Below are 13,818 nucleotides of genomic sequence, written 5' to 3'. Positions count from 1 at the left end.
TTGTGGAAATACTAATATGTCAAAAGCTGATATCAAAAAGAATATTAAGTTTTGGGCTAGAGCTGTCGCATCAAATGTACACCAAGAATGCTGAACAAAAACTTCATAGATCAATTCTTTGTAACAATTGGCTAAGATTGGCCAAAATAATCACCACCATAATCTTCTTTTTTATTCAATAATGATAGTGATAGTAATTTTTGGTATTTATTTTGTAATAAGTAATTTAATTATAAAGTCAAATCTATATTTTTTTAATCTTTAACTATTTAGTTATTAAAAAAAAGAGTTTTTAGTAATATGAATTTCTTTAAAAAATAAATAAAATCTAATCAAAAATCATTTTAATCTAATAAATCTATTAAATAAATTTTAACCAAAATTCTTTAACTACTTAAATTCAATCTATTCGTATAATTTATTTTAGCATTTGGTATAGAAAGATAAATACCAACACCATCTTACAAACTAAAGCTAGATGAAAATGAAGTTGGGCTAACCTAAACTAACTGTTTATATATATATATATATATAAACTAGATATTCTTGCATGCAGTCCTGCTTCAGTTCAGGACTTTCTATTCACCCATTTAATAGATCTACATGGCAAAATGATGGGTTTTCATTGGGTGATAGTGTAAAACTGTCAGTGCATAACTATTAAACTTTTTTATTAATAGTACATAAAAATTATTTCTTTCAGAGTTGTAACTCTTCCCAATTTGGCATTTTTAGATCCAAATATGGAATAAAGATATTGAAATTCCAGAACAATGACTCTCCCTATGCCATCCAAAGAGACATCGCAATACCAAATAAAGTCAGCCACTCCAACTACTTAAGAATCAGCTTTCATCAGAAGTTTTTCAACTGCGTTATTGGGTAAGGTTCTTTTTCTTGAGGTTATATATGCTTAGTTTATTTGTAATTGTAAACTTGGTATAAGACATATACTGTCATTCTGCAGGTTATTTGAAATCTGAAGTGCAATAAAGAGTTTGTTATAGCAACCATTCATCTGTTGAATTTTTTACTACCAATCTTTTGTGAAGTTAGGGGAGACTAAAAGCCAAAATCATGTAAATCTGTACAAATTTTTGCTTCTGTTACTTTATCTACTTGATGAATGATGTGCATATGAATCCTGTTTGGTGTGTTGAGTGCCATAAATGAATAACTCATGTTTTGTAGATGAAATGTACAGAAAGGAAAGCAATAAACTTTTGAATGCTAGGTGGGCAGTGATCTGACTTTTACATGCTGCAGTTGCACATCTTTCTTGGGTGAAATGTACTTTATCATCCAAATTTACAAGTGTAGTTACTTTTCACCTTAACCTGTTTAACTGATAATTTTACTCGATTACTTAATATTAATAATTGTAATTTTTTGTTTAAGATGATAAAAATAGTTTGTCAAGTTATCCAATTCAAGTGAAAAGATTAAATTGTCTCAATCTAACTTTTTAAAGAATTAAACTCTACTTAGATTAGCCTTGGGGAATAAGACTGCTATTTAGCTTTGTTTTTTCAGTTTCTTTTTTTTCCTTCGCGTGTCCTAAGTGAAGTTCAAATGTAGCTCTGTCATGATGTGTGTCTATGGTCTTGGCCTATATATATATATATATATATATATATATATATATATTCTAGAGAAATTTACCTCCTACCCTACATACATACATGAATTACCTAAATTAGCCTAAATCATTTTAAATAATAACTAAAAAGCAAATTTAAAAAATCATTTTGTATTTGTTGAAACACAAGAACCGAGTGGAAATGTTTTATCACGGAAAACTCAGTTAATATTTATCAAAATAAAAATAGGTTTTGATACTAGAATTTGAATTTATAAGAATTTCAAAAAACTCAAATATCCACGAACAAATTTTAAATTTGATTGTATTGAAATGTCAACAAATCAAAATTCAAAATTCAAAAAATACCATAATAGTGTATCATTCATTTCAAAATCAATTAAAATAAAATTAGATAGCAATTTATTTTTAAAAATAAAATAAAACACTGTTCTGGCAAACAGTCTTGTAATAAATTTGATAATCAGTTGTGGGGTGTAAGAAGTATAATTGGAAGGGGTAGTAAGTAAATTTGTCAAATATTCTGGTCGGTCTGCAAACACAGCCCATTTGAAAATAAAGAATTAAAAAAAAAATAAAAAAGATAAGCGGAAGAATAGATATGGACATATGGTTATATGGTTGGTGGTGTTTGTTTTTCCCACCAAAATCCACAAGATATTTATTGAAGAGAAAACTTCAATCTTCAAAAATAGCTTCATCTTATGATATAAATTTTTAAAAGAATATATATCCAATTCAATTCAATTCAATTGAATCCAATGTTGCAATCACAGTGCCAGCACCTTCTCTTCTCAAATCCAATCCCATTACTAACTCACCACCGTAATCACTCTCTCCCTTATCTCCGCAAACCCACTTCCTTTTCAATTTCCGTTATTCCTCCTTCAACTTCATCACTGACATGGTTCACCCACCTCGCCGAACTCACCACCACAACAATACCAGAAACAGACGGACCCATCGAACTCCCATTTTCTTCAACTCCTTCTCTTCTCTCTTTCACCGACGACCCTTCTCCTATTCAAGTCGCTTCCAGTGTTCTCCTCACCGGTGCCATCTCCGTTCTCCTCTTTCGCTCCCTCCGCCGCAGAGCTAAACGTCTCAAACAAACGGTTCTTTCCCTTTTCCATCTATCTTACTTCACTCAATTATTTATCCTATTTCGTTATATCCTATGTATATTATAATAATTGCTACTCCACTATTTCTTGTTCTCATAATTGGGATGATTTCTTCACTTAATGGAACAATTTTCCCTAGGGACCAAATAGGAGAGAATGATTGGTTAAAATGAATAGTTGCTGTTTTTGAAATAGGCTACGGCGATGATTGTGACTGCAATGTAAGGTTTTTTATGTCTTTGCAACAACTTTATGACTATAGTTGTGGCTACGTCTGCTGTATTAGATTGCAGTTTTTCTTAATATATCAAGGATCATGATGCTGGCACCACGATTTATAACATTGCTGCTGCCTCTCTTGGATTTCAATTTGTCCTAATATAATTTACCTAGTTATCTTTTTCATAAAAAATGCAAGGTGATAAATGAGTCTAAAGCATGATCTTTAGTGAAAAATTGAAGAATTTGATTTGTTGAATTGTTTTGTTGTGGTGCTGTTTGTGTTTAAGATTTACAGTGATATGTGCTACTGTGATAAATTTGTGTATTCATTGAAATGTGTTTTTTTTTTTTTTTTTTTGTGATTTTAGCAATTCAGGTCTTCGGGAGAGAAGTCAGTTAAGGAAGAAGCACTGGACACCTTGAAAGCTATGAGGTCTGCTTCAATAGATGCTAAGGGTTCACCTTCACCTGTTCAGGCGTTTCTTGGAGCAATATCAGCAGGCGTTATTTCTCTTATTTTGTATAGGTTCGCCTCTACCATCGAGGCAGCTCTGAACCGGCAATCTATTTCAGATGATTTCTCTGTATGTCTCATCTTCTCATGTCCTTTTATTTGTATTTGTTTTTTTTGTTGCACAGCATGTTAGTTGGAATCAGATAAGGCTGTTTTCTTTGATTAATTGAACCAGAGAAAAAGGTCAAACGGTTAGGACTTATTGGAGTGTTGTTAATGTTAGTTACTCATCTTAATTGTAATAATGACAATCTTATAATGGTGTGGTTTCATCTCTTGATAATTTTGTTGGTTACTAAGCTTAAGTAATTATTCTGAACATTTTTTCCTCTGGTGGCTGATCAAACTTCTTTTAATTTCAATTTTCAAGCTGAGACTCCAAAAAGTTACTTCAAATATATATACCTTTGTTATCCTTTTACCAATCAAGAACAGATCAAGCCCGTTGCCTTGGATATAGTTGATCAAAATGTTGATCTTTGAACTACCAATGTTTCACCCTTTAGTAGTCATCGTTGCTTGGTGTACAGACATAATCTGAAGTTTGCAACACTGTTTATATTGCTTGCCTATTTAATGTTGAATTGTATTAATTCATTGTTATCCCGTGTCTTTCATTGATGAGCCCTTTGAATACTGAGCACTCAACTGGATTTGAGTTGTGTGCAGTCACAACCATGGCTGCATGCAGTCAGCCACATTTAAACCGTTCGATAAAGATTGGACAGTTCATCTTTTATGCTCAGTATTTTAGATTAAAAGTCGACTTCTGCATTAAAATTTGAAATGTTTCATCTTCATCGGACGATCTAGATGTGGCTGACTGCATGTAGTCACACTTCACCCAATCAAAATCCCACTAAACTGCAATGATTAGACTATTCATTTGCACTGAAATTCAACAATTGCATATATTAATTCTTGAGGCAATCCATTCCTTGGTTGGAATTAAAGATTTTACCAATCATGTGAGTCTATTTTAAACGTTTTGATTGTCATAACTACACAAGTAAGCAGAAAGGGTAAGATATTAAATGGGAAAAAATATCTAAAATGTAGACACTGTTCTTTTATTTGAATGCATTCCTGGACTGCATAGAAAATTCAATTTTCGATGCTTATAGCTGGAGTAAATATACAAATTTACTATAACATTATTTGTTTGAAGGGAAATAAGCTTTTGCAATTGTGCCTGTTATGTTATGCTCATCACAAGGTGTTATATGTCTCTGTACGCATCTATATACAGGGGACTAACTTGTGCATTTTCTTTTTAGAGCACAAGATCTTTTGCTGCTATAGCATATAATTGTGCTCAATACAAGTATTAAGTACAACAATACCAATTTTGCATTGCTATGACAGTTATATTTTGATTACTATACAAGTAAGCAGAAAGTGTAAGATATTAAATGCGAAAAAATAGCTAGGCTTAAATACAATTTTAGTCTCTATTTTGCTTCCTTCACAATTTTGATACCCCTATTTCTAAATCTACTATTTATGTCACCCAGTTTTCTAAATAACTGATATTTTCTGCACCTATGTATTTAGGGCGGAGTAACTGAATTTGGATGATCTGGCACTGACAAGTGAGATGCTTATGTGGCAACCTTGTATTGTTGTGTCCTTCATAAAATTCTTTTTTTTTTGTCACATTCATAGTACTAATACAAAAACAATCTATTTATTCAATTTGTAGAAGAAAAAAACTACACAACAGCTATTCATGCATTGATACTCATTTGTTTTTCTTGCTTGCACCATACTCTAACATTATGATGGTATGCTTTTTCAGGCCCGCCAGATAACAATCACTGTAAGGTAGCTTCGATATCTTATCTATCTCGGGTGTTACCATTATTTTTTTCGAAACACCTGATAACAATCTGACAAATTTTCACAGGACAATCATAAACGGCTTAACCTACCTTGCAACATTTATTTTTGGCCTAAATTCCCTTGGCCTATTCCTTTATTCTGGCCAGCTTGCCATCAAATCCTTTACTGGAGAATCAACTGAAAAGGAAACTGAAAACAAAAGCGCCGATCAGTCTAGTTTATCAAATTTATCGGTAGAGACTCGCACAAACGACACCGAATTGAGCAGCACGAATGAAGAACAAAGTTCCAATGATTCTCAGTAATTACTACTGGAAGTGTATTGAAGTTGAAGTTGAGGAATAGGTTAGCAAATCTTGTCCACCTGTAAAATTGATATAGAGCCTCTGTGGATAAACTTCACAAGAAGCACTTCTGAAAATAGAAATATTCAAAACTCTTATTTGACCAATTTTTTACATCATCAGCTTTTCATAAGTTGAAGTTAGCTTCTACATTTCAATTTTTTCATATACTCTCTCATATAACTTCTATACAAACATCTATTACAGTGTTTTCGGTTGTAAATCGTAGAAAATAGCAGTTGGTTCAAATTTTACTATGCTATAGCACTACAGCGTTGCAATAGCCAATAGTCACTAATTGACAACATTTTGTGTTAAACCACGGATCGCATGGTAATAGTAGTTTGTTTAAATTTTGCTATGTTATAATGTTATAGCAGTTATTTGACAATATTCCATCTATATGGTAAAAAAAACGTTTATATTAGTGAAGAATCATAAATTTATGTCAACAGAGATGCTCCTATATACTAAAAGCTAATCAAACAAGATTGAAGTCCTTGATAATAGTCTTTCACTGTTGGCAATAGTGTAGGTGGCAAGGGTTCTTTAATGCAGTCACTAGTGTTACTATTGAATCTTATACATTATGAAAGGTTTGTAGTAACTTTATCCTCAAGTTTTCACTTTAACCTTCTGTTGTCTCCTTTAATATTGTAACATAAAAAAAAAGTTATATTTGAGATTTCTACTTCTGGATTCACACGTTCACGGCCTTGACCAAATACTTGTGATGCAGAGCACCTTGTTTTACCCTTCTGTTCTTTGCCAGTTTTATTATTTTACTTTGTAAGTAAATTGTAATAGTGAAACTTGGAACATTAACTGTTTCCTCTAATGCAATTTTGCAGTATAGTAACTCACTCGAACGGATCATGCTGTGTCTCTCTCTAAGGCATGTCATTGTATTGTCATAATCAAACCAAGAACCCCAACAGTGTGCACTTTTGTCTTCAACTTGGAAATGCAGTAAAGAAAGAGGCTAATTTTCACTACCATGTTTCTAATAATTCCACACATATTTAAGAAAGTGTAATTTTGGACACATAGTTTGTCTTGAGTATACTTTTAGACAGACACAAAATTTGTGTATTTTTCAAATGTGTATATCTGAAGTCATGTTAGGCATAGGAATGCTTATCACCAAGTAAAATGACCCCTTAGACCAGCTTGTAACCAACTTAACATGCGTTTGGTCAGATTTTCTTGCGTCCCGATGCTTTTCTCACCGTGAATACCATAAGCAACAAAACATAGTTTCCACATTAATGTAGTTTTTTCGTCGTGATTTCTTTTACCTCACTGCATGACCAAACGTGCGCAGAAGACCAGCTTTGTGTACAGAGTTGTGGATACTTTAATGTAGAGACATTCATAAATGTACACAATCTTGCAAATAGCTGCTAGTTGCATATTTAACTTTATACATATGAGGGTGTTGAGAAATCTTACTGTAAGATTAAAAATTAAGTAAATGTTGAATAATTTAAGCTAAGTTGTACGTGATAGGAATTATTCATGTGAAATAGGATCATGCTATCTGACAATTAGACTTGCAGTCAACCCGTAATCATAAATATTATCTAATAATGGACCAGGTTTCTATCTATCAAATGAGTCTATGTTCTAGTTAGGAAAATTATTTATAAACATTGCAAATATGCATATCACTATAATAATTTCTTTTTTAAAGATGCATCCCACTAGAGCCGGTCATTTGGGTGTGCAACAAAACTAACAATACATGGTCCAATTTTTTTTAAAGAATATTAGAGCTCAAGAATACTTGTATCAAAGTTTCCAAAATGATTTAAGTTTTCTTTTTTAAAATATTAGAGATTTAATTTTTAAAATTAAAATACAATCTCTAAAATATTGAGTCGATATACTCATGTTAGCATAATATATTTGCGTTTGAAAACGCATAGCATAATATTTGTTATTTATGTGATGTTTCATGATTTTCAATATATTTACAAACTACAAAATTTTCAATAATTTTTTATGAAGTGTATTTGTTATTTATGTGATGTTTCATGATTAAGACATTTATATCTCTAAATGTTTTTTTTTAACCGGCTTGTTCTTAGAACACCCGGGTCATTTGATATAGATCCTATAAAGTTGACTTTATTAAATTCTTTTCTTTATTAGAGAATTTGTAACTGATTGTACCATAAAATTCACTACACAAATTATCTATTTTACAACTCATACGAAGCTAAGATGAAACAAGAACAAAAAAAAAAATTACAGCATATTTCCAAAATTACAGTCTCACACATACTCTGGTGTGTATTTTATTTTTTGGTGGGTCCAAATTATCTGAATATATCTTGTTGCAAACATTTTCCTTGATAGGCTTTTATGTGGCTTCTATTGATTATTGATTCTGCAATCCATGTGCCATGTATCAATTTTGGGGTTCCAGAATGCCACTCCCCTATTCCCAACAACACCTCATTCCATTTCAATCTTCTCATCATAATAAAGTTTGCAGCCAATAAATACACTTTATTCTACCAACTTACTAACTGCTGTTTTTCTCTCCTCGTCCCTAAGTCAAGATTCCTTAATTAGTCCTACCTTTTTTCTTCATCATACAATAATAATAAAGCAAATACTATCATTAAAACTACTTAATAAATAAGCAATTTACTATCTTCCTTAAAATGATTAAGTTTTAACGGTCCCCACCTAATTATCCATTTTATTATTTTGTGACAATAATTATTCATTTTATTAATAGTTAAAAATTTGAACATTCTTTAATACATGAAAGGGTAATTTATTTTTGAATTTAATAATTATGTACTAGTATGTAAAAATATTTATACAAATTTTAAGTACACGTTAAATTTTTGTTTCAAATAAAGAATGTTAAAATGCAAAAAACAACCTAGGTAAATTACATTTGGAGTATTAGAATTGAATAACTCACTGAAGTAGGATATCTATATTTATCCCATGACTTAATATAGGTAATACATTGCATTCAATCACTAAATAGTTACAAAATATCAATAATTTGTAAACGTTGACAATTTATAATTAATATTTTAAAATTTTCAAAATTTTAGAATTAAAATTTTAATATCAAATTTAAAACGAATTTTTTGAATTTTAACATAATATTACTAAATTAATATGATTGATATTATGTAATATATTTTTTAATTAATTTAATAATATTAAGACAATATTAAATTTTAAAAAAAATATATATTTTAATTTTAAAAATATTAAAATTTAAGATTTTTTTATTAAGCATTTTTTTATAAATATTTTAATAAGTAAAATTTTTACTTTTTCGTAGAGGTATAAAGAAGTTGGCGTTATCTTCGAACCGATCTAATTCAATTTCTCACCTTGATTTTCAAACACACTATATTTTCAAACAAATTTGAAGATAAAAGAAAGAGAAGGACATTGCCATATCCATTTGAATAGTATTAACTCTCAAATTTTAGTGAGGTCAAGGAGAAGCTGCATAAAGGACTGCAAGTTGGACGATTAGATTAATAATAAACATGATTTGTTTTCTTTTTGTCTTTAGCTTTGTCTTTACTAAATTGCATAGAAAGAGAGAAAAAAGGTTGTAAGGATAACCAAACTCTAGTTTTGGTGCCTTGGGAACTGGATTGTGCTGCGAAGTACTATATCATTGAGAAAAGAGGAACTCGTGCTTTGAAATTCTGCAAATAGATGACAAAGGAAGGGGGAAAATAAATTTTTGCAATGAAAACTAAAGCAAGCTCTAAAACAAACATATAATCTACAAATTACACCACATGACATTGAAATCTTGATACCAATAAATAAATAAATTAAAATTAAATACATTTAATATGTCACTAACGTGTTGGTATTTGATACTGACATGTGTAAAAAAAAAAAATATATATATATATATAATACGAGAGTCATCGCATTAATGTCTGACTTTCGATATCTATTGATGTTGTTAGTGCTCTTCGGTACTCTCCAGTATTTATGAATTAAACGCTTGTTTGTGTTTTTTCTGTTCCAAAATAATTGATTTGTTTGTAAAAAAAAAATTCTTAATATAATAGACAATTTTAATTTACAATGCACTTTTTCTAATCGTACTTTTTAATTGGTAATATTTGTATTATTTTTAATGTAATATTTTTTATTATACATTTATAACATTGATAATGCATCAATAAGGATAATTTGATAAAAGTAATATTTTATATCTTTCATTTATACATTTTTCTTTGTGAAATGATCAAATAGCTCAATTATTTTTGAACGAATAGATTAAGATCAATGAGACTATAAATACCTTTAGCATATATTTTTATAATACTCCCATTATCGAACTGCTTTGAGACATTAACTAACGAAATTCTAAATGTAAGGAGACAAATTCATTTTTTTTATAAGATTAACTTCAATACTCATTTACTTTAAAACCAATTAATAACTTTTTCAATTATATTTTCAATAATATTGAATTAGAGTATTCACAACTACAAAAAGTAAATTTAACTTGTAAAACAAAATAAACTCTTAAAACCAAAAATCTTGGTTTTTTACTACCCAAAATAAATCATAGCCGGTCATGACTTTGGACTCTTGTTGAAAACTCTCCCAACAAGTATAACATCAATACAAAAGTATCTTGAAGCCTTCAACTGCATGTTATTGTGCTTCCTCGCATTTCTCCTACTAGGTTGGTCCACGATAATATTCTCTCAAGTAACCTATATGTGACGTCATCTCAAATGTAAGAGTTATCTCCAAATAATAAACACAAAACAAATAAGCATGGGTATATATTTATTATAGCAAAAATATAATTAAATCATATACTTCATTTAACAATTATAACCACAAAGCAACAAAGATACAAATCAACCAAAATGCACAAATCATATTTGTTAGACTATATGTCAACGCATGATTCCATAATATTACCACCTCGTAGAGAAAAAAAAAAGTCTCACCATTTGGACAATGTCTTACCGTTGGGCGAATGCTCTTTAGAGTTTAATGTTCAGTATCCAACCGTTGAATATTTTTCTGAATCACATTGTCTTTTGAAGGAATTGTTGTCGTGTACTCGTGACTAAATCTATGGTCACCAATGCATGCATGAATGTCATTACCTTAGTTAGTAACAAAATAGATCACTCAACCATAGCGTTCAAAACTATTCAACCTTGTCTTAAACTAATTTAGCTTAGGCATCAAGTCATCGGCTTGAATAATCATTTGTTACCAATTAAAATACATCAATTACTTAATATCAAAATATCACTCATAAACATATTTTGAAGTTAACACACATATTTTGAAGATATCATACAAACAGAACTAATAAATAACATCACAATGCATTTATATCACATATAATTCAAGTAGTAAAACATATGGAGTGATGTCCTTACTATTACCAAAGTTGTTTCTAAAATTATATGTCACAAACTCTTGTTCAACTCAGTTCACGCGTTCAAATAAGTAATAATTAACTTAGTATTTAATTATCTTTCAACTACTAACTCCTACTCAAATAAAGTTTGAATTCAGTTTAAGATTTAGATAAATTCTCTTAAAATAACCAAATTATTATTATTATTATTATTATTATTATTATTATTATTATTATTATTATTATTATTATTATTATATAAATCAACACAGCCTTTACACAATTGCCTCATAAAAATCATAACTTTATTCTTCTAAATGAAAAACTACAACAACAACTTTTAACACATTTATTATTTCTTGGAAAAATTATTATTTTTAACATTAATAAGGTTTCTGAAAATTTATTCAATAATCAAACTATCACAACATAAAGTTTTAACCAAATAAAAATTAAGTTTGTAGTAAATAACAATTTCTATTGATTAAAATACGATTTAGCCTTTATAACGACTTTTACCAGATGAAAATTAATTTTTGACATAGATAAATCTTTTCTATAATCAAAATAAGTTTCTATATCGATATGAAACTATTACTAGAACCAAATAACCATTAAAACATGAAACTCAAACCGATTAAGGACGGGAATCAAAACTAGAGGCATAGACTCAAGTATTTCTAATTGATAAAAAATGTATCATTTAATATAAGATCATTTTCAATTTACTAGATGCATTTATTATTATTTTTCCAAACATAATCCTAATTAATACTTACTAATTTGTTCTAGAATATGAACAAGATATGTGATAGTAACATGTTCTAGCATAAAATATGATTTTTCGATACTTATACCTCATGTGTATAAGGTGGAAATGATACTAAAAGTATATAGTGAAACATTAAAACATATACCAAACAAATGATATAGGCTCGATTATGAAGATCTTAGGGTGTGTCACAATCCTCAAATGCGGATAGTCAAGAAATATCGTCCAAAGAATAAGTGCATTAGAATATAAATCGATACATAGAAAAAGTGCTAAGAAAGTGCAGGTTATGTCGATCTCTGTCATAATAAAAAAAACATTCTTCAATCGTTGCTGACACATGTAATCAACATCATTAATTGTGATGTATTGTTATATTTATTAATATAATTTAATTTTTTTTAATTATTTTATTGTATTTTATGTATTGATTAGTTAAATAATTAATGTTTGCATTATAGTATTTATTGTTAATTCCAGTAAAATATTTAATTAATTAGAGGTATGTTTATAAAGAAATAATTAATAACATTGAAAGTCACATAAAAAGGAATAAATTTTTCAAGATGGTATAAGATATAGGGACATCCATAATAAACATTACAACCAATATTTTTTTTTTTATTAACTTAAAATAATTGACATTCATTCATTTCAAACGGCTAGAATACATTGATGAAGAACAATTCAAAATTGCTAAAATAAAAAAAGACAAATAAGCAAACAAACTCATAATCCTTATATTAATAATATAAAATGATAAAATACATTTAAATATAACTAAATTTAATTGTTCAAAATACGTATTTTGAATTTGTAATGTTGAGTTGAGGTATCCGGTAGTCAATGTCATTGATTAAATCAACATTTAATCGAAATAAATATATCAAAGTAATCAAACGAATGTCGCAACAAAACAAAAAATCAAGATGACATCACACCAAAACGACAAATAAAACAAACGTCACACTAAAACGATGAATCTATCAGAAAAAAACACACAAAAAACTAAATATATGAATAAATTTTTTGTTTATTTAAATTAAAGTGATTAAATAAATAAATAAAAACGATCTGAAAATATGATTTTGGGTTAAAATTGACCTAACCTATCGCTCTCCAAGTAGAAAAGGAGGAAGAGGTTTGGTGGCTAGGTTTGGTTTATTTCTGTAATTATCACTTAAAACTTAAGCTATTGAAAAAAAATTACATCCAACTTTCTTAACACAATTTAATAACACATAATTCTGTATTTAGATACCCCTATAATAAGATAGGAAGTATGACTAAAAATAAAGGAACTAAGTACCATTCTATGGTGAAAACTTCCCTAAAATTGATGATTAATTAATATAATGCACCTTTTCCATTATGGTTAGTAATTTCATTCATGTACTGGACCAATCATACACTGAAATTCTATTCTTTTTTGACCATTCTCTCCTACCTACTTGCATTTCAAGTCTCCATTACACTTACACTATCTTCCAAATTCAAACCAATCTGTAATGACACATAAAGACTTAATGTTGACGATGACATAAACGACCATTGACCATGACACATTACTAGAACAAACAACAAGGCACATAAACCACCATAACCAAATCAAATGCCCCAACCCTACCAACTTTACTTTTTTACCCATCAAACCTACACACACACTTCAAGCTCTAACCACTACCCATTAAACCCAAATGGTAATATTCTACTCATTGATTATTGAAATAGCTACTTCCATTATCTTGTACATTTATTCAAATTCAAACTATATACTTAATAATTCTAAATTCATGATTGTCGCGGCCTAAAATTTCGAGTTTTCATCGAATTCAATGGAGTCGCCACCAAAATTTATTTTAAAATAGGGAAAATATTGGGAAACCCTTAAAAATGTAAAAATGGTCTTTGAAACCAGATTTTGAGTTCAGGAGTCGAATATGCGTAGGGAAGGTATTAGCACCCTACGACATCCGTTAAAATACGGTTACCTTTAATTAAT

The 13,818-nt window shown here is 29.3% G+C and overlaps 1 protein-coding gene and 1 long non-coding RNA gene across 6 annotated transcripts; both read left to right on the top strand.

The window, feature by feature from the left end:
- Positions 1 to 605: 605 nt before the first annotated feature.
- Positions 606 to 1,233, top strand: LOC105851492 (uncharacterized). The gene is made up of 2 exons (XR_001143247.3): positions 606 to 882; positions 968 to 1,233. It is a non-coding gene; the product is annotated as an uncharacterized lncRNA (long non-coding RNA).
- A 1,001-nt stretch (positions 1,234 to 2,234) lies between these two features.
- LOC101511882 (uncharacterized) lies at positions 2,235 to 6,839 on the top strand. 5 transcript variants are annotated; one of them, XR_190574.4, is made up of 6 exons: positions 2,235 to 2,715; positions 3,315 to 3,530; positions 5,259 to 5,284; positions 5,367 to 5,647; positions 6,182 to 6,242; positions 6,498 to 6,839. XR_190574.4 is itself a non-coding variant. In XM_004517070.4 (5 exons), the coding sequence occupies exons 1-4, from the start codon at positions 2,362 to 2,364 to the stop codon at positions 5,605 to 5,607; spliced, it is 837 nt and encodes a 278-aa protein (XP_004517127.1). In that variant the 5' UTR covers positions 2,235 to 2,361; the 3' UTR covers positions 5,608 to 5,647; positions 6,498 to 6,839. The 5 variants fall into 5 exon arrangements, 2 of the variants coding, with proteins under 2 accessions (XP_004517127.1, XP_004517126.1); XR_001143246.3 differs by having other exon boundaries at positions 6,177 to 6,242; XR_012161765.1 differs by having other exon boundaries at positions 6,102 to 6,242.
- Positions 6,840 to 13,818: the final 6,979 nt, after the last annotated feature.

Source organism: Cicer arietinum, unplaced genomic scaffold (genome assembly GCF_000331145.2).
Source record: "Cicer arietinum cultivar CDC Frontier isolate Library 1 unplaced genomic scaffold, Cicar.CDCFrontier_v2.0 Ca_scaffold_5993_v2.0, whole genome shotgun sequence".
Classification (NCBI taxonomy): Eukaryota; Viridiplantae; Streptophyta; class Magnoliopsida; order Fabales; family Fabaceae; genus Cicer; species Cicer arietinum.
This window is presented reverse-complemented; position numbering and strand designations above follow the sequence as displayed.

Excerpts from the sequence above, each read along its gene's own strand:
- LOC101511882 (XM_004517070.4), top strand. The coding sequence starts at position 2,362 with ATGTTGCAATCACAGTGCCAGCACCTTCTCTTCTCAAATCCAATCCCA. Across the intron at positions 3,531-5,258 it reads CTATTTCAGATGATTTCTCT|GCCCGCCAGATAACAATCAC; the intron begins GTATGTCTCATC and ends ATGCTTTTTCAG. Across the intron at positions 5,285-5,366 it reads CAGATAACAATCACTGTAAG|GACAATCATAAACGGCTTAA; the intron begins GTAGCTTCGATA and ends AAATTTTCACAG.